At 46.3% G+C, this 27,138-nt stretch overlaps 1 protein-coding gene across 1 annotated transcript in view; it reads right to left on the bottom strand.

Moving 5' to 3' along the window:
• Positions 1–27,138, bottom strand: part of LOC129696942 (dystonin-like) — a 529,669-nt gene that overhangs the window by 249,344 nt on the left and 253,187 nt on the right. Inside the window, 20 exon segments of the mRNA XM_055635073.1 lie at positions 229–336; positions 814–897; positions 2,537–2,699; positions 4,065–4,258; positions 4,852–4,990; positions 6,471–6,646; positions 7,650–7,807; positions 10,159–10,342; positions 11,712–11,838; positions 14,718–14,872; positions 15,723–15,875; positions 17,938–18,063; positions 18,157–18,252; positions 18,357–18,461; positions 20,262–20,423; positions 20,520–20,597; positions 21,809–21,937; positions 23,983–24,442; positions 25,530–25,684; positions 25,833–25,926. Of these exon segments, the coding sequence (XP_055491048.1) occupies positions 229–336; positions 814–897; positions 2,537–2,699; positions 4,065–4,258; positions 4,852–4,990; positions 6,471–6,646; positions 7,650–7,807; positions 10,159–10,342; positions 11,712–11,838; positions 14,718–14,872; positions 15,723–15,875; positions 17,938–18,063; positions 18,157–18,252; positions 18,357–18,461; positions 20,262–20,423; positions 20,520–20,597; positions 21,809–21,937; positions 23,983–24,442; positions 25,530–25,684; positions 25,833–25,926 (3,046 nt within the window).

Here is a 27,138-nt window from a genome sequence, read left to right as displayed (position 1 = left end):
TTACTCACTGCGCAAAATAAATCCTCACCTCCACTATGGTTCTTGGGCACTCATCTTAAACCCATGACTTCGGGATAAGAACTACCCTTAATAATGAAAGGTGCTCATCTGGATCTTTGAAGGTTTTGAACTGTTCCATTATATCTCCCCTTGACTTTCTCTGTTCTATGGACAATAACTAAAGGGTGTCAATGGAATTAGATGAATGAAGTTATCATTGAAGGCCACCTCTTGTACAATGATGTCTGATGAGCTCTGCATCCTCCGCCGTTTGACTGGGGATTTCTGCTGGGAGTCCACCATGGCTTTGTACGTCATCAGCTGAAGCTCATATTCCTGCAATTGAGAAAAAGAGGCAACAGTTTACTTTAAACTGTACAGCAGTATTACCACCAAAACCCAGCTTCGGAACACCAACAACCCCGCTGAAGGTACCTCATGTTTCGAACAACCCTTAGCTCTAACTACTACTGGAGCCAACAGGGCTCAGAGTGCAATTCATTCTTCATCATTCAATGAGGGTCACGGTCATGCCTTCTGGTCGAGTCTCTAACGTTGGTACGACATCAACAGAAAGCCGAGCACATAATTCACGCCAAAGACACTGAGTGCTGGTGTAGCTCAGAGGGTCAGGCAGCATCTCAGGAGAAACTTGGGTAGGCAATATCTCCTCCCTCACAAATACTTTAATTCAGTTAACACCAGTTTATGAAACATTGATTTTTACATGTTCCCACAAAAGATTTGAGTTATAGCTTTACCTTATATTAACAGAAGTAATCCATTTGACTCCAACTGAATTGCCAACTTTACCTTTACAGCAGAGGAGTATCCCTCTGAATACTTCTGACATTCGTCCATTTTCCCATGTTTCATTTCAACCTCAGAAGCCAACGTCTGCAAACACAAGGGCATATATTCAATCATAGCAAGTTGCCAATTCCTGTATTTCTTTCTTACTTGGTTGAATGGTTGCTTCTGAAATGTTTCCATTCATTCGGTACTGAACGACCATTTAACTAATTTATTTAATTGGACTGTTCAACAATTCAGAATGTAATTAGCAATACTTCCAAATCTAGCCAGTTCTCATTCAGACCCCGACACACACTCAGAGGGGCTTTGTACACTGGTCACCCAAGCTGGCTAGTTTCTCCCTTACAGTGGACTTGGAGATGTAAGCAGTGAATGTGCTGCACTACACTGAGAGTAATCCAAGTGAACGTACTGTCAGTGTTTAAGAGGGAACTGCAGATGCTGGAGAATCGAAGGTTACACAAAAAAGCTGGAGAAACTCAGCGGGTGCAGCAGCATCTATGGAGCGAAGGAAATAGGCAACGTTTCGGGCCGAAACCCTTCTTCAGACTGATCGGGGGTGGGGGTGGGTGGGGACAAGAAAGGGAAAAGGAGGAGGAGCCCGAAGGCTGGGGGATGGGAGGAGACAGCAGGGGGGCTGAGGAAGGGGAGGAGACAGCAAGGACTAACAAAATTGGGAGAATTCGATGTTCATGCCCCCAGGGTGCAGACTCCCCAAACGGAATATGAGGTGCTGTTCCTCCAATTTCCGGTGCTGCTCGCTGTGGCCATGGAGGAGACCCAGGACAGAGAGGTCGGAGACGGAGTGGGAGGGGGAGTTGAAGTGCTGAGCCACCGGGAGGTCAGCTTGGTTATTGCGGACCGAGCGGAGGTGTTCGGCGAAACGATCGCCCAACCTCCGCTTGGTCTCACCGATATAGATCTGCTGACATCTAGAGCAGCGGACGCAATAGATGAGGTTGGAAGAGATGCAGGTAAACCTCTGTCGTACCTGGAACGATTGCTTGGGTCCTTGTACTGTCAGCCTGCCTCAGTCATGACCACATTGAATGGCAGTGCTGGTTCGAAGGGCCGAATGGCCTACTCCTGCACCTATTGTCTATTGTCCCTTAGGGCACAACCTCACATCATGTTATAATCGAGTCTGGGGGGTTCTCTGATTAAATATTTGGGACCAGGTTGAGCTTGCGATTTATCCAGGTCAGAATAGTCTACTTTGTAAGAAAATAACTTTGAGAAAGTGAATTTATTTGACGTTTCACCTTCATACAGATCAGCAGCATGTTTGAGGTTGTTATGGTCATGGTGGTTCTGGTCTGGGTCAACAGTGAATGTTTGGGCTCTGATCTTACTTGGGTTGGCCACAGTCAGCAAAGGTTACAACTTGTATCCAAGCGGACCTCCAATGAGAATTGTTAATCAGCTGGTTATAGACACAAAATGCTGGAGTAACTCAGCGGGTCAGGCAGCATCTCTGGAGCAAAGTAATAGGTGATGTTTCAGGTCAGAACCCTTCTTTCGACCTGAAATGGCAACTAAAGGTACACAAAAAAGCTGGAGAAACTCAGCGGGTGCAGCAGCATCTATGGAGCAAAGGAAATAGGCAACGTTTCGGGCCGAAACCCTTCTTCAGATGCTGCCTGATCCGCTGAGTTACTTCAGGTCTATCATCGGTATAAACCGGCATCTATAGTTCCTTCCTATACAATGAGCCGGTTACCTTTTGTTGATGGAGTTCATCTGCGAGGGCTCGGATATCTTCGGGCTGATGTTCTTGCATCTTCTGCTGGGTTGCTTCCATTTCTTGGATCCACCGATAGAGGTCTTTGTTACAGTCTCTGTAGCAGCTCAGGGACGTGCTGATTCCGTCGAGCTCATGCAGTCTGAAAGCAGAGAGTACAACTGCTGGCTATATCTCTGCAGCACCAACCCGCCCAGATCCCATCATTATAATTCCAGCTGAGTGGCAAATGACCTTGATTCCATTGTGCAATACCATACGCTCCATATTTAAAAAAAGGATCTACTGAATTCCTTTAAATCCACCTTCCTGCCTTCCAATCATCATTAACCTCGGATTATGGGTATTATGTCCTCGCTGCCCACTCCATCAATGCATCCCAATTTGGGGATGTCAATTACATTGGCACGTCACGTCCCAAGCCAATTTCCAGATGAAATAACCCCAAATTACTTTCCTTCATCTCAAAAACCTTCCAGCTCTAATGGTACGTTTCTACATCTCCTATGTACCCTCTTGACATCTCATTTTTCTTGTGAGCTGCTGACCAAAACGGGTTCTGTCCGAATCATGCTTTTATTTGGTTCACTTTGCTACGCTACGTTATTTAGGATATTTAGGCCTCGGACAAATAAAAAACGGTGCTGCCTGCATTGCTGTGGGATGCAATAAAGTATCAAAAGGCGCTGTGTATACACAACTGCTCATCATCCTTAGGGTTATATGAGGTTGTCTTAACATTAGGGCTGTGCTGTGTTTGCCTGGTCCTTGGCTCTTTAGACTTTAGAGATACAACATGGAAACAGGCCCTTGTGGTCCACAGCGACCAACGGTCACTTGCACTAGCATACTACAGTTCACAGTTACACGGTTTAAGGATAAGGGGGAAATCTTTTAGGACCGAGATGAGAAAAACATTTTTCACACAGAGAGTGGTGAATCTGTGGAATTCTCTGCCACAGAAGGTAGTTGAGGCCAGTTCATTGGTTCTATTTAAGAGGGAGTTAGATGTGGCTCTTGTGGCTAAAGGGATCAGGGGGTATGGAGAGAAGGCAGGTACAGGATACTGAGTTGGATGATCAGCCATGATCATATATGAATGGCGGTGCAGGCTCGAAGGGCCAAATGGCCTACTCCTGCACCTATTTTCTATGTTTCTATGTTACACTACACTAGTACTATCCTATATACAAGGGACAATTTACAGAAGCCAATTAACCTACAAACCTGTATGTCTTTGGAGTGTGGGAGGAAACTGGAGCACCCGGAGAAAACCTACAGGGATAACGTTCAAATTCCATGCAGACAGCACCCTTGGTGAACAAACCAGGGTCTGTGGCACTGTAAGGCTGCAAATCCACTGTTGCGCCACCATGTCCCCTTGTAGTCTCCTGTAGAACACTACTACTTTCAATCACTAACCAGTAACCAATGCATCATTTTACTGAACAAGTGGGACCTTTTTAACGAGACACAGCCAATTGTACCGGTTATAGCCAGGACAGACCTGTTGTCAATTTGGGAGCGAATGCTCTCCCATCTCTCAGCCAACTGAACGGCCTTCTCCTTGTGCCAGTCCATGTCCATGTCACGCTCGTTGTGGGTCCTCAGCATCCTCTCGCTGACAGCCTTGCCTTTCTGCAGCTCGTCTTCGAGCAAATGGAAGACTTCCCGCTTCTCGTCCACCTCAGTGCGCCATTGCTGGTGAGGAGTTAAACGCAGCAGCAATGAGTATACATGTAAACACTGGACTCACTGTGGAGCTCCAGGGGTGACATTTTCATTCATGGATTAAAGGGATCTGGGCTTCACAGGCTGAGCCAGCATTTATTCTCCCGTCCATAATTGCCCTTGAGAAGGTGTTGGTAAACTGCGTTGTTGAACCGCGGCAGAACTTGAAGCGTGGGAGAGAGTTGCAAATGGTGCAGGTAAAGGAACAGTAAAATCATTCCAAGACAGGGTTGTGGGTGGCTTAATATTAGGAATGCATTCTAAACGGTAGACTGAGCGAAGGTGCCATTTATCGTTGGGCCAAAACTAAAATCTTGCAGGCTGTCCGATAAGCTATACAGGGAAAAAATCAATTTACCCAAAGAGTGGAAAAGATGTGTTACAGAGTTGTAACAGATAAACCCATAGGTGACACAAAGAGAAAGGTGCAGGACTGCAGTCAGGTAGAGACGCTGGGATAGGGGGAGGTTGTAACAATGAACAATGACAATGAAATGACAATGTTATAATATTCTATGTAACTTTTCCAAGTTTCAGGATGTGGGAAGATAACCTTTCATTACCTTCAGTGTATTCTGCAGAGACCGAATGGCCTCTGGGTCAGGGGGCACCGCATCCTCCTCTCCCAGTTTGGTCTCATACTGCTTAACAAGAGCCTCTGCTCCTTGAGTGTTTTTAACAATCAGATTGACAGTCTTCAACCTGCGGTTGGAAACAAAGCTCGTTTTAGGCTTCTGCTGAAAACAGTTGTCAACCCTCCGTAACATTCAGAGGTTCCCCTGCCATTGTCGTGGGGAAACTTCATTTGTGGTCACACTGATCAACAGAACACGAATGCCATTAGTTTAGAGATACAGCGCAGAAACAGGCCCTTCAGCCCACCGAATCCGGGCCGACCAGCGAGCCCCTCACGCTAACACTATCCGACACACACCAGGGACGATTTACAATTGTACCAAGCCAATGACGTCTTTGGAGTGTGGGTGGAAACTGGAGCATCAGAAGAAAACCCACGCAGGTCACGGGGAGAATGTCCAAACTCCGTACAGACGGCACCTGTAGTCAGAATTGAACAGCGTGTCTCTGGTGCTGTAAGGCAGCAACTCTACTGCTGCGCCACCAATGCCTCCCTTGTCAAAAGATAATTTTTTGGTGCATGTCGAACCCAAAGTTACCTGATCAGAGACTTAGTGCAGGGAGAATGGTGCCATCCCTCTCAGAGCACAGCACCATGTTTGTTCCCTCAGGAACGGCGGGTGCAAGGAGAGCCGTTGACTTCCTTCCCCGTGCTGACTATTGTGGATTCACAGTGGCCGCACACATGTGGAGAAGGGCCTCAGACTTGAAAGATTAACTCTGTATTTCTTCCCGCAGATGCTGACTGGTCTGCTGAGTGTTTTTAGAGCTAACTGTGTTTTTATTTCACCCCAATGTTGAGTCTATCTCTCACCCCCCAGCCCTTCCCCCCCTCAAAAACAGAGGGGCACAAAACAAAACCAACAACAATTGTTTGTGAATTTGATCAGAGACAACTCCTGAATCTAAAGCCACCGCACTCGGTTCCAGACAAAAACAATGCAAAGCAAATCGTCAGCGAAATCTATAATGTCATCAATAATGATCGATACAGCTCAGATACTTTCACCCACCTGAAATGGAGAGTTATTCAGTGACTAAAATAATGTGCAGAACAAGAAAATATGCACAAGATTTTCAGGAAACACAATCGCACACACATTATAAACTAGGCTTAGCTTTTAATATAAATTATATTATGTAAAGTTGTAAGCCCTTTGCAACTCAAGGCACCGGGCACATTGGACAACAGTGGGCATTCCTGGACAAACTGAACTGTCTGTGATGGATGGACCCTTCTTTGCCCAGCATGCACAGAGAGAGAGAAACCACTCTGCCTCTGTGATGGAAAGGTTTCATGGCTCTGACCCAGGGGTAGATAGGGTTCCATGCCATTATGGAGACAATGGGTGAAAATTCCCTTTTTGTACCTAATTTGTTTGTGCAATGACTTTTACAAAGATGCAAAATTAATGTACAGTTAATGCCAGTCCACCAAAGTGACCATGGCTTGCAAGTCTCGTTAATTTCCAAATGAAAAGCAGTACAAATTATTGCACCGTCAGTTGGTCTAGGAAGATGACACTTGTGAAGTTTGAAGCCTTACTTTTCCAAATAAATAGAGGAGAGCGAGTGGACTTGATTGAGATTCTGCAGCACGACACTCAGCTCGGTCCGCAGGGTCGGAGCTGAAGATGAAGAGGCCTGGCCAAAGAATTTATCGCATTTCTCCGTTACTTTCTCCAGATCCGCAATAAGCTCCTCCAGTTCACTCTTTAGCTTCTGGTGAGAGAAAGAGGCAAATGCAATCAGTCATGTTGGATGGGCAGAATTAGGTCATTTGTCCCATCATGCCTACTCCACCTTTCAATCGTGGATGATCTATCTTTCCATCTCAACCCCATTCTCCTGCGCCTCATAATGCCCGACACCCGTACTAATCAAGAATCTGTCAATCTCCATCTTAAAAATATCCATTGACCTGGCCTCCACAGGCAATTAATTCCACAGATTCACCATCCTCTGACTAAAGAAATTCCTCCTCATCTCCTTTCTAAAGGTATGTCCTTTTACTCTTAAGGCTATGACCTCTGGTCCTAGACTCTCCCACTAGTGGAAACATCCTCTCAACATTCACTGTATCCAGGCCTTTCACTCTATCTTCAGGCTGACTATTACAGATGAACTGACTCTAAACTCTATCCAGTCCTGTGCAGTAATTGAGTATTTACAGTGCTGGGTTATTTACCTTCAAGTCGCAACTACAAATCCCATTGGGCATGGATTGGAGTTAGAACATAGTTCAATTAAAAAATGGAAATTATTATTATTACTATTTGCTGGAATCAGCAAGAAGTGATAATAGTGAAGATAGATACAAAATGCTGGAGTAACTCAATGGATCAGGCAGCATCTCTGGAGAAAAGGAGTAGGTGACGTTTTGGGTTGAGACCCTTTCAATGGTGGATCATTGTACAAGCCCAGTTGATTTACAAATATATCTTTGGGATAGAAAATCTGCCTTCCTTCCCCTAGTGAATAAGAACCTCTTAAATTCTCCCTAATAAGCTCTCCTGTCATATTACTTTGTAATGGACAACAAATGCTGCCTTGATGTGTGAGGCCTGTATCTAGAGTGACTAAGTCACTTTAACATTGTGTGAAACTTTAAGAGTAAAATTACTAAACAGCAACTCCGTAAAGTTTTTTTTTTAAGGTATTAATCTAGCGCTACCCAGCTGCGGGTTTCCAAATGTCGGGTTGCGCGAGATCTCCTCACACTGACCTCTTGCTCAGAGATTCTCTGCACGCTCTCCTGCAGATCGTCACGCTCGAGCGGGGTCCGGATCTGGCGGATCAGCCGCTTCTCACAGTTCTCCACCCGGAGGCGGATGTTCCGCAGCTCGGAGATGAATAAGTTGCAGGCAGACTCCTCTTGTTCCTCTGTTTTGGTGGGGAGATGAAAACAGTTAACGTTTCATTTGCCTGTGAAAGCCCAATGTCCGAAACATCTCAGAACTCATTCCACTCTCTTTGTAATCAAGCATCGGGATCTTGGTGGGATGGGGTTAAGCAGCCAGTTAAGCAGTCCCAGTCCCAATCTCCCTCCCCAGTCCCTCCTGTCCCATAAAACAACTTTCAAGCTGCCACAGAAGGTAGTTGAGGCCTCTTGGCACATTCCACTTGTGGTTGTGGCTAAAGGGTCAGGGGGTATGGAAAGAAAACATCAATGGTATATTAAATGGCGGTCGAACCCATGGCCTACTCCATGACCTAATCTAGTTTCTATGTTTCTATCAATGGTTATTTCACCCATTGCTCCATGAGATCAGCTGATGTTGTTGGGTGGTTGGTTCCAGATGACGAGACTAAGAGTTGACCAGGGGAGGAAGGGATGTTGTCATCTTGCAAACTGGCTGCTTTCCCCATTACCACCAAAAGTGTTGGTTTGTGTGAAATTGGAGCAACAAGGACTTTGGAAATTTATTCCAAATCCCTCAGTCTGGAATTTACAAATGACCCCTCTCCTCACCTTGACCTTCAGCTGGAATACCTTGAACGGCTCCAGGTTTTCCACTGACATTGCACCAAAGATCCATCAGGAACATGGCAGGGTTATAGACTCTGCTCCCACAGCGTTACTCTGCAAGTCCTGAGCTACAGAGCTTGAGTAACTGTCCTGAGCTAAGGAGGGTGCAGTCAAAAGGGGAATCGATTTCCAGAGGGAATTTAAAAATAACCACTGATCTATTTGCTAGTTGTGTGTGGTGCAGTGTCACATTCAGAGGGCTTTGGGTTAAGTGCCTGAAAGGTACTGTCTCAGATGGTGAGGGAATGGGGAGAACCACTGAATGGTCAGAGATAACTCATGGATACTGCCAAGAATTTCACTTCATGCCCCAGCCACTGGTTCCCCTCAAATGGGAACAGGAGGTGAAAGAGTTGAACATGAAAACTCGCTCGAATTTAGAAGATTGAGGGGGATCTTATAGAAACTTACAACATTCTTAAGGGGTTGGACAGGCTAGATGCAGGAGGATTGTTCCCGATGTTGGGGAAGTCCAGAACAAGGGGTCACAGTTTAAGGATAAGGGGGAAATCTTTTAGGACCGAGATGAGAAAAACATTTTTCACACCGAGAGTGGCGAATCTGTGGAATTCTCTGCCACAGAAGGTAGTTGAGGCCAGTTCATTGGCTATATTTAAGAGGGCGTTAGATGTGGCCCTTGTGGCTAAAGGGATCAGAGGGTATGGAGAGAAGGCAGGTACAGGATACTGAGTTGGATGATCAGCCATGATCATATTGAATGGCGGTGCAGGCTCGAAGGGCCGAATGGCCTACTCCTGCACCTATTTTCTATGTTTCTATGAATGTTAGCCCTGGAAAGATGCAAAATGCTGGAGTAACTCAGCGGGTCAGACGGCATTCCTGGAGAACATGGATAGATAAATGTTCAGGTTGGACCCTTCTTCAAACTGATTGAAGGGCTCTGTCCCAAAACACCACCTATCCATCTTCTCCAGGGATGCTGCATGACCCGCTGAGTTACTCCAGCATCTTGTGTCTTTCCATGGTAAAGCAGCATCTGCAGTTCCTTTTTTCTACATGAATGGTAGCCCTACTTTTGGTGAATTGTTTTAGGCAGAACATGTTCATAGCAGGTTTGAGAGGAGTGTTCAGAATTAGGAGATGGTTTGATCAAGGAGAAACTGTTTTCATTGGAGTCAGAGTGAATGATGAAGGAATCAAATGCCACATGAGGAGATTTTTAACCATAATGCAGTGGTCTCTTGTTGCCAGGAATGCAATGCTTGAAAGGGTGGATAAAGCAGATCAGCACTAATGTCCACAAGTGAATAAATACATACATGAATATAAATTCACAGCGCAGTAGGAAAAAGCATCGTGTTGCAAGCCATCCCGGGTAACGGACTGGTTCCAATTTTACAGATGTCCAAAAATCAATTTTATTCATAAACCAAGAAATACACAAATATCACTCGAAATGGCACCATACCTCCACAGCATAGTAATGAATGACATCAAAAGCACATGACTGATGAAAGAGAATAACTGCTAAAAGTATAGACTGGTTTTGCCGCTCGTGGGAATGAATGCGTGTAGGTGCGTTGGACTTTGCAGTTTAATAATATTATGGGAGCTCGATCGCGTGCTGTTTCCGTGCTGTAATTGTTATATGGTTATAACGCAGTGGTGGCCTCTACTTAGATAGGGCAAAACATAACGGATCAAATTAGCTCCGTGACGGATCACTATGATTTTACTAATCTACCTCTTTCTGCCGACTTCAGTAGATCTTCATAATATTGATTGCAGAACTGGACTTCCCTCTCCAGTTGGGCTCCGTCAGTGACTGAGAAGGCCTCGGACTCCTGACTGTCCTCCAGGAAGTCATTGAGGTGGACCTGTAGGCTGCTGAGCACCTGCTGATGCTCTCCTGGCAACATGGTCTTTATCTGTGTAAAGGCAAAACACATGATGTGAAGATCATAGCAAATGAAAGGTCCAGAGCTTCCTTTGGCTCTTCAATTACAGATAATCACTATGTCCTGTTCACAGACTGCCCAGCACAGCTACAGCCCTTTTAGCCCATAGGTGTGGACTTGCACATTGCTTCCCCTCAACTACTTCATCTAACCACTTCAACACATTCTCTCTCCACCACGTCCAACGCTGATAATAATCTATATTTACCCACTCTGCCTCAACCGTTCCTTACTGGAGTGTGCTACGCATCCGAATATTCCACCAGCTCAAGAGGTATCATGCACTTTGATGAAAATCTCATTATATTTTCGCAACACTTCAGAGAATTTGGACAGGTGCTTAAGTGCGTCAAATTTTCATAAGGTCATAAGGTCAGAAGTGATAGGACCAGAATTAGGCCATTCAGCCCATCAAGTTGAGTCTAGTTGAGTATAGGAGCAAAGAGGTCCTTCTGCAGTTGTACAGGGCCCTGTTGAGACCACACCTGGAGTATTGTGTGCAGTTTTGGTCTCCAAATTTGAGGAAGGACATTCTTGCTATTGAGGGAGTGCAGCGTAGGTTCACCAGGTTAATTTCCGGGATGGCGGGACTGTCATATGTTGAAAGAATGGAGCGGCTGGGCTTCTATACACTTGAATTTAGAAGGATGAGAGGGAATCTTATTGAAACGTTTAAGATTATTTAGGGATTGGACACGCTAGAGGCAGGAAACATGTTCCCGATGTTGGGGGAGTGCAGAACCAGGGGCCACAGTTTAAGAATAAGGGACAGGCCATTTAGAACAGAGATGAGGAAAACATTTTTCACCCAGAGAGTTGTGAGTCTGTGGAATTCTCTGCCTCAGAAGGCAGTGGAGGCCGATTCTCTGGTTGCTTTCAAGAGAGAGTTAGATAAAGATAGCAAGGTCAGGGATATAGGGAGAAGGCAGGAACAGGCTCTACCAGCTGCACCACTGTACTGTTCTGACAAGGTATTCCAACCAATAGACAATATGGCCATTCGGCCCTTCGAGCCAGCATCACCATTCAATGTGATCATGGCTGATCATCCCCAATCAGTACCCTGTTACTGCCTTCTCCCCATATCCCCATGACTCTGCTATTTTTAAGAGCCCTATCTAGCTCTCTCTTGAAAGCATCCAGAGAACCTGCCTTCACCTTCCTCTGAGGCAGAGAATTCCATAGACTCACAACTCTCTGTGAGAAAAAGTGTTTTCTCGTCTCCGTTCTAAATGGTTTACTCCTTATTCTTAAACTGTGGCCCCTGGTTCTGGACTCCCCGAACACAACAAAGAATGGAGCAAAGGGGAATCCGTGTCACACTTCATGAAGTATTTACCGAGGCAACGTTCCAGGCTCGGATGGTGGAGATTTCATTCATCAGGTAGTGCCAGGACACGATGCTCTTCATGTTAATGTGGGACTGATGCCAGAGAGCCAGGACATTCTGATACAGTTGCTCAATCCTAGGAGAAGAAAAAAAAGGGGAGGTTCACTTATCATGCCATTTTGCAATTGAGAGTAATTTAATTAATTCCGACTAGGAATGCGAACGCACTTGTGGGAGTGAACTCCTCTACCAGCAACTGAGTCTCAACGTCAAAGTAGTTTTGGATACATTGTTCTGGTGCATTGACCATAAAAGCACCTTTCAGTGTGTTTGAACCAATATTTCAGACCACCACTCACCTGTCACACTGGGTTTCGCATCAGTGAAGTGACTAAGGAGAGCTGTGTTATCAGGAGAATCGTGTTATAGATGGGATGTCATAGCAAGGCTGGATCTGCCTGGTGCGATGTAATTGATAACTGAACTTCCCCCAACCCACTACAATAACAAGGCAGATTAGTGATTCAGGTCACTACTGCCTATGAAGGGATTTCAGTGTGAAAAACAGATTCCCCATGCAGATAGTCAAAGACTTCAAAAGTATCTTGGCTTTGTTCCCTTTTTAATGGAAAGTTTGCAAATGGTGCTGCATTATGTGAAGCATGAAAACGCCCCTGTACCACGCCGATACAGACACCACATAAGGGAAAGCGAACATCACGATTATCAGCATGCCCAGCCAAACAGTGATAGGGACTTCTCTGAATGTTTGTGGTTTGGGTCAGTTCCTCGTCAGACCACATGGTGGCCCCCCATTCCCATGTAAACACTAGCAGTGGTTTCTAACTCAGCAAGAACCTGGGATTCGTATGAGTCTCAAGTCTTGTCAGAGGCCTTTGTATAAGGAAACATTTTTGAAGAGGATTCCCCATTGAAGGGGACACAATAGCCACATACGCGCAGCAAAACCAGATATACTACTGTGATACACACAAAATGTTGGAGTAACCCAGCGGGCGGGACAGGCAGCATCTCTGGAGAGAAGGAATGGGTAACATTTCGGGTCAAGACCCTTCTTCCTTGATAATTACTACTGTGATAACAACTACATGATCCATGTTGGTGGGATAAATATTGACCTCAGGATCTAGGAGAGAACTCCAAGCCTGGAGCAATACGATCAGAAGATATATGAGCAGTTAGGCCATTCAGTCCATCGAGTCTGCTCCACCATTCGATCATGGCCGATCTATTTTTTCCCTCTCAGCCTCATATTCCTACCTTTGCCCCATAATATTTCACATTAATCAAGAACCTAGCAATTTCCATTTTAAAAATACCCAATGGCTTGGCCTCCACAATCACCTGTGGCAATGAATTTCGCAGATTCATCTCTGCTCAACCGTATAGCAGCCTTTGACTTTGACTCTGACATCGGGGGGGGGGGGGGGGGGGGGGGGGGGGGAAGAAGTGGAGAGATAAGTTTATTTGGCCTTCCATCACATCAATGTGATGGATGTTTATGTTAATTATGTTGTGTCTTGGGTCTATTTGTTTGTAATGTATGGCTGCAGAAACGGCATTTCGTTTGGACCTCAAGGGGTCCAAATGACAATTAAATGTATCTTGTATCTTGTATCTTGCCTTCAGGCTGGAGGGCCTAGATTTTCAGTTTAAAAGGGAACAACTCTGCAAACAGGTTTGAGCGGCCCCAAGGCAAGCCTTCCGTAAATGGCAATTTGTGGAGTGTCAGTGCCAGTAAGGCGGCGTGTCTCAAATCTCCATTTTAAAGCCATGCTCTCTCTCCCATGAATAACAAATGCAGCCACTAAATTTGTCCACATGGGACACCCGCTAAAAGGCCAAATGCACCGTTGCCTCTTCTATCTTCCATGCTTCTCCAGCTAGGTGGAGTACCCCGATGGAGGGAATGGTGCTTCTTCCAGCATCGTGTCTGGCAATGACTGGGGAGTAGGTTGGTTTGGGGAGAGGGGAAGAGGGGAACCTATGGGAGGTCAAGTAAACCATCTTTTATTCAGCAAACAGGGTCTACAACTGTGCACTACAGCAAACAGTTGACAGAATCGACTTGAAAATCACCTCCCTCCATCCCCCCCCCCCCCCACACACAATTGCAGCACCCTCCTGATAAAAGCGGACTGATTTCTCCAGTAAACGAGGAATGGTTGCTGCTGTAAAACAAGCCCAGTCACTGCGTGACAGGAATGATTAAGAAGGGAGTTTCCTAATCTGTGCCCTGTGAGCTAGAGAACCTCCCTGCTCCTATACTCAAATCCTTTTGTGAAAGTTAACATACAGAAACGAATGGTATGTTAGCTTTCATTGCAAAAGGATTTGAGTATAGGAGCAGGGAGGTTCTACTGCAGTTGTACAGGGTCTTGGTGAGACGACCTGGAGTATTGCGTACAGATTTGATCTCCAAATCTGAGGAAGGACATTATTGCCATAGAGGGAGTGCAGAGAAGGTTCACCAGACTGATTCCTGGGATGGCAGGACTGTCTTATGAAGAAAGACTGGATAGACTTGGTTTATACTCTCTAGAATTTAGGAGATTGAGAGGGGATCTTATAGAAACTTACAAAATTCTTAAGGGGTTGGACAGGCTAGATGCAGGAAGATTGTTCCCGATGTTAGGGAAGTCCAGGACAAGGGGTCACAGCTTAAGGATAAGGGGGAAATCCTTTAAAACCGAGATGAGAAGAACCTTTTTCACACAGAGAGGGGTGAATCTCTGGAACTCTCTGCCACAGAGGGTAGTTGAGGCCAGTTCATTGGCTATATTTAAGAGGGAGTTAGATGTGGCCCTTGTGGAGGGGAATTGGGGTATGGAGAGAAGGCAGGTACGGGATACTGAGTTGGATGATCAGCCATGATCATATTGAATGGCGGTGCAGGCTCGAAGGGCCGAATGGCCTACTCCGCACCTAATTTCTATGTTTCTATGTTTCTAGAGACATTTGATTGTAATGTGAAAACAACAGGCCTCTCCTTACCGGCTTGCCATCTCGACGGCCTCTTTATTTGGCGGTGGAACCAAAAAGCAAACGGACGGGACCATGGCCTCGTTCCCAGTGGGGCTGATGACCTTCCACTTGGCTCGGTGCGAGTTGTTTTCCAACAAACATTCATCTTCCTTGTAAATAGTTATCTGTTCAAATAAGAGAGAATTAGTGGAGGACTTGTGCAAACTCACACCACAGATGGGAGAAGGCGTGAATGTTGCCACAAACCACGGCCCTTGGTGCTGAGTGGCAGTAATTACCAGGTGATGTTTGAACTTAAGGGCCTGTCCCACGAGCATGCGACCTGCATGCGGCAAGCGCGGCCAAACCGGAACCGGGGGCCGCGCGGAGGTCGAGTGAGTGACGTGAAGTTCGGGCGAAGTCCACGGGAAGTTTGCGCTTGACGTACGGCGTCAAGACGCTGCGTACGGTGTCGAGATGCTGCGCACGCCCGTCGAGGCGGTGCGAACGGCGTCGAGGCGGCTGCGGGCCGGCAGGCCGTTGCCGCGCGGAATTTTTGAACACGGTCATTTTTTCGGAGCCCTGCGCGATGTCGGGACCAGCTCTGCACAACTCCATATGGCTCCGGCGATCGAAGTTGGACCGGCCCCGCGAGGCCGAACGGCTCAAGCGACCACGTTAGGTTGCGCTTGCCGCATGGAGTCGCATGCTCGTGGGACAGTCGCGCTTGCGCTTGCCGCATGGAGTCGCATGCTCGTGGGACAGGCCCTTATGCCACACAATGAGACATTAGGAGGAATTGGGGTGCGTAGCCGGTTAAATAGGCATATTTTTCAAAGTTATTCTAAATGAGGAATGAGAGTTGGAAAGGTTTACGGTGAGAATGTCAGAGCCGTGAACCCAGGTAGGTGACGACACCAATAGAGCAGACAAAACGGGGGACAATAATAGGCCAGAATTAACCAGGTATTTCAGATGAATATACTGTAAGGTTGAAGGTGGCTGCTGAGGCAGAAAGTCGCCTAATTTTCTAACCTCGATTTGTTTGTAGTCGCAGATGGCTTTGATGGGGATGGAGATCCGGATGGGATTTTCATGATTCCTGGGCTTCAGCTGCACAATTGTCTTTGCCCGACTCATGAGACTTGCTACGTTACTCTTGTACTGAAGCAGCTGTTCTTTCTCATCCTAAAATACACAAAATAATCCATTAAAGCAGAGGAGGAGTGAAGTTCTTTCACGATTGCACTGCCTTTATTTCAGACAAGTTGACTTGATTTTAACAGATGAAACTCACAAGACTGCCTCTCAATTCATCCAGCCTGCACAGATGTCATGTTTCATGCAGATTCAACAATTTGTACCATCAGAACCTTAAATTCCAAACCATGAGCTCCATCAGAAGGCTTGTCCCTCGTGTATTACCAGTGACAAGGTACAGTTTTCAAGAAGGAACTGCAGATGCTGGAGAATCGAAGGTACACAAAAAACCTGGAGAAACTCAGCGGGTGCAGCAGCATCTATGGAGCGAAGGAAATAGGCAACGTTTTGGGCCGAAACGTTGCCTATTTCCTTCGCTCCATAGATGCTGCTGCACCCGCTGAGTCTGAAGAAGGGTTTCGGCTCGAAACGTTGCCTATTTCCTTCGCTCCATAGATGCTGCTGCACCCGCTGAGTTTCTCCAGCTTTTTTGTGTACCTTACAAGGTACAGTTTGATTGATTGAAAAATACAGCAAGGCACCAGGCCATTCGGCCCACCGAGTCCATGCTGACCGTCGACCGGTTCATATTAGTTCTATGTTATCCCACTGTTGCATCCACTCACTACACATTAGGGGCAATTCACAGCGGCCTTTCAACAGACAAAGCCGAATGGCTTTGGGATGCGAGAGGAATCCAGAGTATCCTGAGGAAACCCACACTCTCACGGAGACAGCACCCAAGGTCAGGATCGAACCTGGGTATCTGGCGCAGTGAGGCAGCAGCTCTACCAGCTGTACCACTGTACAGCCCAAAAGACAGCTCGTCATTATCTATGTCAACAGGGCTCCAAAAACTCTGGACCTCACATATACTTGTACAATGTATATTGGTTCTTGGTTCCAAATGGAATTTAAACTGGAGGTGGTGGAGGGAGGACTTAAGCCAGAAAGGGTTATTGGGAAGAAAGAGCTACCTTAAATGTAGTTGCATCTGGTTGGGTAACTATAGTTGGGTGGAGATTATTCCATGCTTTAATTGTGCGGGGGAAGAACGAATTGCTGTACACATCTGTCTTGGTAGCTGGGATCACAATTTGGATAGAATGCCCTCATCTGCTCCTAATTGGTTTGGGTTTGGTGTAGGTCTTGTAATCTATGTCAAGCTGACCATTTAACATTTTTTTAAAAACAGGTAAACGGTGAGCTTCACATCTGTCTTGGAGGGGGTTCCACCCCAGAGAATTCATGCACTCCAGAGTTCACTTCATTAAACATGACGTTCCGGATCTAACGAAGAAGCAATCTTTGTTGGTTGTTTAATTTAGTTTAGTTTAGAGATACAGCGCGTAAACAGGCCGTTCGGCCCACCGAGTCCGCGCCGACCTGTGATCATCCCTGCGCATTAACACTATCCTAAGCACCATTGACAATTTACAAATTTACTGAGGCCAATTAACCTATAAACCTGTACGCCTTTGGAGTGCGAGAGAAAACCGGAACACCCAGAGAAAACCCACGCTGTCCCGCGGAGAATGTCCAATCTCCGTACAGACACCACCCGTAGTCAGGATTGAACCCCCGGTATAAGGCAGCAACTCTCCTGCTGTGCCACCATGGCACCCCCCCAATCTCCCTGTTATAGAAACATAGAAATTAGGTGCATCTCCCCCTTTCCCAATCGGCCACCATTTAGATAATAGTCTGCTTTCCCGTTTTTGCCACCAAAATGGATAACCTCAAATTTATCCACATTATACTGCATCTGCCAAACATTTGCCCATTCACCCAGCCTATCCAAGTCACCTTGCAGTCTCCTAGCATCCCCTCACAGCTAACACTGCCCCCCAGCTTAGTGTCATCCGCAAAAACTTGACATTGCCTTCAATTCCCTCATCCAGATCTAATATATATTGTAAATAGCTGGGGGTCCCAGTACTGAGCTTGTACCCCACTAGTCACTGCCTGCCATTGTGAAAAGGACCCTCAAATCCCTGTATTTCCCGTCTGGCTACGCTGTTGGTGCTGCTTGCATCAGTTTGGGCCTCACCATGGAATCCTGAACCAGATCCTCCAGCCTCACCAGGCTGCTGGATTTGTCACCATTGTACTTCCTCTTGATGGTCTCCTGCAGGTTCCTCAAGTAGTCCATGGATTCTTTGGCATCATTGTAAAACTAGAGGAGGCAACAGAAAGGGAGTGTGATGAGAGAGGCAGCGCACGGCTATCCTGGCCTCTGCTGGCGGGAAGGATCCGCCCGGACACTTACCTCAAAATAGGTGGCGTTTTCTTTCAGATGTCTCTCGACACAGGAGCAGAGCTGCAGGATCCAGCTCCATTGGGTCTGCATGGCGGCTTTGAAAGCCTGGGGAGAGAAAACACAAGAGCTGAACTCCAGGCTCACCTGTGACCAAGACCAAGCGGAGCAGCGCGAGCAGGCTGGCTGAATCCCAGCCAACACTTACTTACCTCAATGGTCGACCGAGCAGGGTGCCGGTGATAGAGCAGCTTATCTGCCATTTCCTGCACAGACCTCATCAGAACGTCTTTGTCTTCCAGTTCTCGCATCAGTTCCTGTCATGGTGAAGACAATAAAGTCAATCTTGTCAGGACAATATAGAAACATACAGGTGCAGGAGTAGGCCATTCGGCCCTTCGAGCCTGCACCGCCATTCAATATGATCATGGCTGATCATCCAACTCAGTATCCTGTACCTGCCTTCTCTCCTTACCCCCTGATCCCTTTAGCCCCAAGGGCCACACCTAATTCCCTCTAAAATATAGCCAATGAACTGGCCTCAACTACATTCTGTGGCAGAGAATTCCAGAGATTCACCACTCACCTCACTGTGTAAAAAATGTTTTTCTCATCTCAGTCCTAAAAGATTTCCCCTTTATCCTTAAACTGTGACCCCTTGTTCTGGACTTCCCCAACATCAGGAACTATCTTCCTGCATCTAGCCTGTCCAACCCCTTAAGAATTTTGTACGTTTCTATAAGATCCCCCCTCAATCTTCTAAATTCTAGCGAGTACAAGCCGAGTCTATCCAGTCTTTATTCATATGAAAGTCCTGACATCCCAGGAATCAGTCTAGTGAACCTTCTCTGTACTCTGTACTCCCTCTATGGCAAGAATGTCCTTCCTCAGATTAGGAGACCAAAACTGTATGCAATACTCCAGGTGTGGTCTCACCAAGACCCTGTACAACTGCAGTAGAACCTCGCTGCTCCTATACTCAAATCCTTTAGCTATGAATGACAAATAAAGGATTCAATTCAATTCAACATACCATTCGCTTTCTTCACTGCCTGCTGCACCTGCATGCCTACTTTCAATGACTGGTGTTCCATGACACCCAGGTCTCGTTGCATCTCCCCTTTTCCTAATCGGCCACCATTCAGATAATATGGGGATGATCAGCCATGATCACATTGAATGGCGATGCTGGCTCGAAGGACCAAATGGCCTCCTCCTGCACCTACTGTCTATTGTCTATCATCTATCGTCTATAATAAAACAAACTGAAGCACAGAGGAAACAAAACGAGATAGACACAAAAAGCAGGAGTAACTCAGCAAGGCAGGCAGCATCTCTGGAGAGAAGAGATGACGTTTCGGATCAAGACCCTTCTTCAGACTTCAGGTCCCGACCCAAAACATCACCCATTCCTTCTCTCCAGAGATGCTGCCCGTCCCGCTGAGTTACTCCAGCTTTTTGTGTCTATCGGTTTAAACCAGCATCTGCGGTTCCTTCCTAAACAAAACTCCCATGTTGGCCCCACATTGGGAGATGGGTGTTTATAGCTGACTGTTCATACACTAATCAAGAGGAACACACTTGCTTCTAACTTGGCAGGACGTTGCGATATAATACGATATGATAGAACTTTATTTATCCCAGGAGGGAAATTGATCTGCCAACGGTCATAAAAACACAAAATACATGAAACATGAAATTAAAGTGACGAATTGAAAGGATTGGGGATGTGCAAAGATTGGGGGGGAAGGGAGGGGTCAGTCAGTCTCAGTCTCAGTCTACCCCACAGGTAGGTTGGAAGGTTCCCTTTCAAAACCCAGCCAGCTCATGGAATGAACATCAGTGATCTAGTGGCACTACTCTGACGGCAGCTCAGCCCAAACACCTATACATCAACCAACAGCACCTCATCTCACCTTGCTGCGCCAGCTGTCTGCTATAGTTCCAACGTTACAACAGTAATTGCACTCCTGAGGCAATCTGCTGGTCTCCAAATAATTCCCAGTCATGAAGGGCAACATTTTCTTTTAGAGTAGCAGTTTTGAAATTCTAACCACGACTCCCCTTCCAGAAACAAAGCCTACAAACTGGCAGTCTTGCCTACAAGGATTACGTACGGCGTGGTAGTCTTTCTTTCGCAACATGCTGGAGTTCCTATCACTCCAGTCGTACGCCACCTCCTCTTCCTCCTTCTCGTTCAGCCAGATCAGCTCAGTGGTTGCTCTGGACACAAAGCTATGCAGGCTGTCAAGCTGAGTGGCTCGGTCTCTGGAAGTGTCCTTCATGTGCGAGAAGGATGAAAAGAGCACACAGTTAAAACTCTGGATTCAAGCACTCATCCGAGTGTCAAGGCAGAAGTGACAACAATGTCTCACCAAAAGCTTCCGGTACTGGCTCTCTAAAGATCTCAGCTTCTCCGAGTAACTGTCGCTGAGCGGTGGAGTCATTTGTCCCTAGTTCAGAGAGAAATATTCACATTATTACTGCGGGGGATTGTAAACATTTTTTAAGAATTAAAATATATATTTTTTACATGTTAAATGTGAAAAGTAACATTCGCCGAGTGGTGGAATAGTTTGTCCCTAGTTGAAAGAGAAATCTTCACATTATTAGTGTAAGGGGATTGTCAAATTTCAAAACTAAACAAGATTTAATCCTGCCAATGAATGTTTCACATACTTGACAACAACCAGCCCTCGGCATCATTCAAGATAAAAATGCTATGACTAAAAACAGAAGACTGGTACATCATTAGAAAGAGTTTATCGAGCTATAAAGCAGTGAGAAAAATAATGTGGGCCCATTGTGTTGCTGTACGCTCCTTCATCCAGCTGTTTAATGAGTCCTATTCCCTCTTCCCTCTCTCTGCCCAAAACTCTACTTTGGACCCACTTTACTGTAGAGATACAGTGGGGAAACAGGCCCTTCAGCCCGTCCACACTAGGGACAATTTACAATTTTACCAAAACCAATCAACCTACAAACCTGAAGGTACACAAAAATGCTGGAGAAACTCAGCGGGTGCAGCAGCATCTATGGAGCGAAGGAAATAGGCGACATTTCGGGCCGAAACCCTTCTTCAGACTGAACCTACAAACCTGCATGTCTTTGGAGTGTGGGAGGAAACCGGAGCACCCAGAGAAAACCCACACGGTCACAGGGAGAACGTACAAACTCAGTGCAGCCAACACCCGTAGTCAGGATCGAACCCGGGTCTCTGGTGATGTTATGCCCCTGTCCCACTTAGGAAACCTGAACGGAAACCTCTGGAGACTTTGCGCCCCACCGAAGGTTTCCGTGTGGTTCCCGGAGGTTGCAGGTGGTTGCCGGAGGTTGCAGGTAGTGGAAGCAGGTAGGAAGACTGACAAAAACCTCCGGGAACCACACGGAAACCTTGGGTGAGGCGCAAAGTCTCCAGAGGTTTCCGTTCAGGTTTCCTAAGTGGGACAGGGGCATTAGGCAGCAACTCTACTGCTGCGCCACCGTGTCGCCCACTTCTTCAATGAGGCTACAATAAGCAAGACCCCACAATACTTATGCTATGACTAAAAGCTGGTAGACTATAAGCTGGTATACATGTATAAATCCCCACAAATCTGTTTAGCTTCAAGAGAAACAAATTAAAATTCTGACAATGAAATATGATTTTGCTATTAACGGTTACCTCTGCGGCTCTGGCTTCCCTGATGCTCGATTCAAACTCTTCAATTGTTCGGTGAACATTTTTGTGGTTTTCCAAATGACTTTCAATGCTTGGCAAATCAGAGCCCCATTCCGCGCGATCCAGCTGCACCTGGTTTTGGCCGGAATAAAACATCAATCAGGAACATTGTCAGCGGCATCAACAAAGCTCAAGCTCACAGTTCTGGTGAATCAATCACGACTTTGTGTACAGTCTCATGACAAGAAAGGAAGGCATTAGTGCCTTTGAGTCTACACCAGCAATCTCATGTCCCATTCTCCTTTCACAATAGGACATCACCTCCCCCCCCCCCTCCCCCCCCCACCAGATTCTCCTGTCATTTACCTGCTCTGAAGGAAGCCCACAGTGGTCAGGTTGACAGTGCAGGACAACCTGCATTGAGCAGGTTTGGACCTGCAGTGCCCGATAGTACTGGGCCAAGTACAATGGGAACGCAGATGCAACTGCTGGTATAACTCAGTGGGTCAGGCAGCATCACTGGAGAACATGGACAGGAGCCGTTTGAAGGTTGGGACCCATCTTCATGCTGAACGTTACCTATCCAAGATCTCCAGAGATGCTGCCTGACTTGCTGAGTTACGTTACTCCAGCACTTTGTGTGTGCGCTGAGCCTCACCTACAATGGTCCAATGACCACCCAACCTGCACATCTTTGGGATGTGGGAAGAGACCCACACTGTCAGAGGGAGAAGATGTAAAGGCTATACGTGTTGCGACATGGGCCATTAGAGGAGGCAGCACCGAGTGCCACACTACTGTGCCACCCAAATGATGCCCACTCCGGGTGAGACTCTCTTCATCGGAGACGGCAGCTGTAACAACACAAACCAAGGTCGGTGCAGTATCAATGTACACCCATGGGGGAGCTCGGAGGTGAAGCTGAAAGGAAAAGGACAATCTAGATGTTTTTCAAAAAGGAAGTTGTTGTTCATGTTGGAATCATTTCATTCAAAATTTCCTGTACGATCAGTGCACTCAGATTGTCTTCAAAATTCCCCACCTCTAGCTAGTCTACCTCCCAGCTATGCCCAACAGATGTGTAGGGAATAAGTAGATTTTAATTGTCCACATGTCTAGGAGGAGGGGGTCCATTGTGGGGGAGGAGGGGGGGATGAGGCAGGTGGGGTGAATATGAGAATATGGGCAGAATATAAAATAGAATTAATGTAGGCTTAGTGTAAATGGATGATTGACAATGATTACAGACACAATAGTTGCAGGGACCTGTTTCCATGGAGATGACTCTATGACTTTGGAATTCTCTAATCCGAAGGGCCGTGGAGGCTTAGTCATGATGTTCATCCAGAACTGAAAGCTGCAGATTTATGGTTTAAGACAAATGGGGATGGTGCTGAAAAATGGACAGAGGCAAAAAAATCAATCAGTGGATCTTGATGAATGGTGGAGCAGGCTCTGGGGCAGGTGGCCAACTCCTGCTCCTCTTCCCAATGCCCTCATCTGACCTCAGTGTTTAGTGTGAGCTGGAACCCAATCTGTCCTTTTGCTGTTTGGCTTTGCCTGTTTAAAGCATCGTACTGAAACTAATTGGCTCCCACCTTCAACATTACTTGCTCTCCAGTTTACATATAGAACAATCGTTTGTGTAGGAAGGAAAGGCAGATGCATGTTTACACCGAAGATAGACACAAAATGCTGGAGTAACTCAGCGGGTCAGGTAGCATCTCTGGAGAGAAGGAATGGATGAAGTTTCGGGTTGAGACCCTTCTTCAGACCAGTAGCTTGTTTGCAGTTAAAGCTACCTCTTGACAAAGAAATAGCGATTAATGCCCCTGTCCCACTTAGGAAACCTGAACGGAAACCTCTGGAGACTTTGCGCCCCACCCAAGGTTTCCGTGCGGTTCCCGGAGGTTGCAGGTGGTTGCCGGAGGTTGCAGGTAGTGGAAGCAGGTAGGGAGACTGACAAAAACCTCCGGGAACCAGACGGAAATCTTGGGTGGGGCGCAAAGTCTCCAGAGGTTTCCGTCCGGGTTTTCTAAGTGGGACAGGGGCATAAGTGTACAGAAAAGATTCCACTGGTGAATTGGCCAGGCTGATGTGGCCCATTAACTACGCTGGAAAAGAAAGTTAAAAGAAATGGAAAAAAACAGGTGTTAAACGTTTTATCGCACAGGTACCTGTATATCTTCCACCCAGCTCAACAGGTCCTGGAGAAACTTCATGTTGACCTCCTCCTCTGTTAGGGATTGGTCAACAAACTGCGATCGCATTAATGGCTTCCTGATTTGCATCAGTTTCACTGCCTGCAGTGTGTCAGGCTCCACATTGGGGACAAAGCCTTGAATGAACCCATGCGCCAGGACAGGCTTTAAGCCGGAAGACAGCGTTGCCGGCAAGCTGGGCGTGAGAACTGGGGTTGATCCATGGGTCAGGCTTGGTGTCAGGCTCCGAGATAGGTTGGAGGTCAAGGACGGAGTCAAACTCTGGGAGAAGTCAGAGGAGAAGCTCTGGTTCAGACTCTGTGTCAGCCCAGCCATCATCAGCTGGGTCTGATCCGCTGACGAAGGACGTCCTTTGTTGTACACCAATGAACATTCAGACTTCTGTAACATCAGCTCATCGCGTAGTTTTGCCACCCTGCAGGAGGGAAATCGACATCGGAATTTGGAACGCGTTTCAATGAGAAAATGTCAGCAAAGTTCACAAGGGTGCGAACAATAGCAGTTCATTGTGAAACGTGGGCAATGTGCAGAACTCGGAAATGTGGACAATATGCAGAACATTCAGGAGGCTCAGAGAGGTATCAAAGGAAAGGCAGCCCAAAGGGCAGCTGAGCTGCACAAACCAGGGGAGGTTTTACCACCTCCTTTTCAACATTAAGTAGGGATTTGGGTTCTGCAGTTAGCCTCAGCACGCAAAGTCAGGGGACAGCGGGTCGTCAGGGGGAATCAATTGGGCTTTTGTACCTAACACTGACCCTAACCCAGACAGCGACCGCCATTGGAGAAGTTCTGATCGGGTAAGGACGTGAACTTGCCATAATGACGCTTGCAATCAATCGACCTGATTAGGTTTCAGGTTTCCATGTTATAACTGAGTCTATGCTCACAATCACATTGTTAACTAGAAGAGTCCATTTCAGCCATCAGGGTAGCAAAAGTCAAGAATATTAAAAAAAATATGAAAAATACATCACAACAATAAAATGTGTTCTTTGAACCAGAGGATATAGGTCGAAGGTGAGAGGGGAAAGATGTAATTGGAACATGAGGGGCAACGTTTTCACACAGAGGGTGGTGGGTATATGGAACGAGCTGCCAAAGGAAGTAGTTGAGGCAGGTATTATAACAACACTTAAAAGACATTTGGACAGGTACATGGATCGAAAACATTTAGAGGAATATGGGCCAAAAGCGGGCAAATGGCACTAGCGTAGATGAGGGGTCTTGGTCAGCCCAGGCAAGTTGGGCTGAAGGACCCGTTTCCGTGCTGTCTAACTCTATGACTGTAAGAAATTGCTGATTTTATAACTCAATTGGTTTCCGATTGTATTGATTTGTGATTAGTAAGTGTGCCAGGGGCTATGGGGAGAAGGCCAGAAAATGGGTTTCAGAGGGAAAGATTGCATGGCGGAGTAGACCCTGATGGGCCGTAAGGCCAAATTCTGCTCCTAGAACTTATGATTGTCCCTTCCCTGTATTGCTGGTGTGATTCAGGGTCTTACCTTTGGATTAGCTGGTCTGCCTGATAATACTTCCCATCAACAAGAATCTGGATATCAATAATCTGTTGCCGTATGAGATTTTCAGACTCCAACAGGTATCCTGCAACCTCTGTTTCATTTTGAAACTGAAGTCCTGATTCCAATCGCTTTGCATCCTGAAACACAGCGGTGCATTTATTTAACGGGTGTAAAACTCCAGTTATACACTGCAGACCAAAGGCTTCACGCCTGAAACCATTCCGTATCAAACTGGCTACTCACAGAAACAAAATACACAGGGCAATTCCACGGGCTGTCACTTACCAACTGGAGTGAATTCCGCGCTAATATGAGTTTTTCTTCGCAGGCTAAGCTGTCGCAGTGAAGTCTGGATGCAATCTGCTGCAACATCTCCAGTCTGCAGGTTTAAAAAGAAACAAATAAAAATAAAACTCAAACTCCATGGACATAGCTTTCATGTCGGCTAAGAGTGTCAGCAGCCCTTTTTTAAATAAATTTCTCCTCTTTTCGATCAAAGCTGGCTCTGATGAAAATAAAATGTGGAGAGCCAGTCATATCTACACTAAATGTGCTTCCATTAAATGAATGCTTAGTTAATCTGTATGAAAATCATTTTGACATCTTCCACTGATATATCCCTTGCTTATTTTATAGACCATATGGATTGAAACACTTGCTCCCGTGCTTTAGGATTGCGAGATATCTTGGGCGGGAGAGATTGCTTTATGTAAGCTGGGAGTGCCCAGATTAAAAGCTTTGATTTCTCATTGGCATTCTCACCTTCAATCCACAAATTTAAATAAAATAAAATATGCTGTACTAAAGGTACAAAGAGTGTTTTCGCTTCAGCCTGTCGACTAGATCTGGTGCTTTATGCCAGGAAGCCCCAAGCAACACGGAGGCAGGATTGAGATCCCAACAACAAGTTTGAGCGAATCAAAATTAAAGCACACAGCAATCCCTTAAAGCAACATGCAGATTTGCAGGGCAAAGTCACTAAATTGTTCACTGAATCGCAGAGCAGAGGAGGCCGTTTCACCCAACATGGCAGCGAATATCAAGACACGTTGACAGACACGTCTGAAGAAGGGTCTGGACCCGAAACGTCACCTATTCCTTCGCTCCATAGATGCTGCCTCACCCGCTGAGTTTCTCCAGCATTTTTGTCCAACTTAGATTTTTCCAGCATCTGCAGTTCCTTCTTAAACATCAAGACACGTTTGGTCAATTTGTTGACATCTGCCAGATGTCAACAATATTTCTGGTTCATGTCCAACAATAAAGTTACGAGTTCTTCCAACACGGAGCAAGGCTAGTCACCATTCTGCCTGTGCAGAGACAGTAGGCAAAGCCAAAGACAGACACAAAAAGCTGGAGTAACTCAGCTGGTCAGGCAGCATCTCTGACGAAAATGGATAGGTGATGTTTCGGGTCGAGAATGAAGAAGGGTCGCTCCAGAATGTTGTGTCTATCTTCGGGGTAAATCAGCATCTGCAGTTCCTTCCTACACAATGGGTAAAGCCTCCTGATTAATGCTGCCCCATCTGCACTATTCTTAAAGCCCTGCAACTTTTTGTTTAAATCTTTCTAACATTTATCCAATCTTTTG

The sequence above is a fragment of the Leucoraja erinacea genome, chromosome 5 (assembly GCF_028641065.1).
Source record: "Leucoraja erinacea ecotype New England chromosome 5, Leri_hhj_1, whole genome shotgun sequence".
Taxonomy (NCBI): Eukaryota; Metazoa; Chordata; class Chondrichthyes; order Rajiformes; family Rajidae; genus Leucoraja; species Leucoraja erinaceus.
Note: the sequence above shows the minus strand (reverse complement) of the source record. Positions and strands in the feature narration are given on the sequence as shown.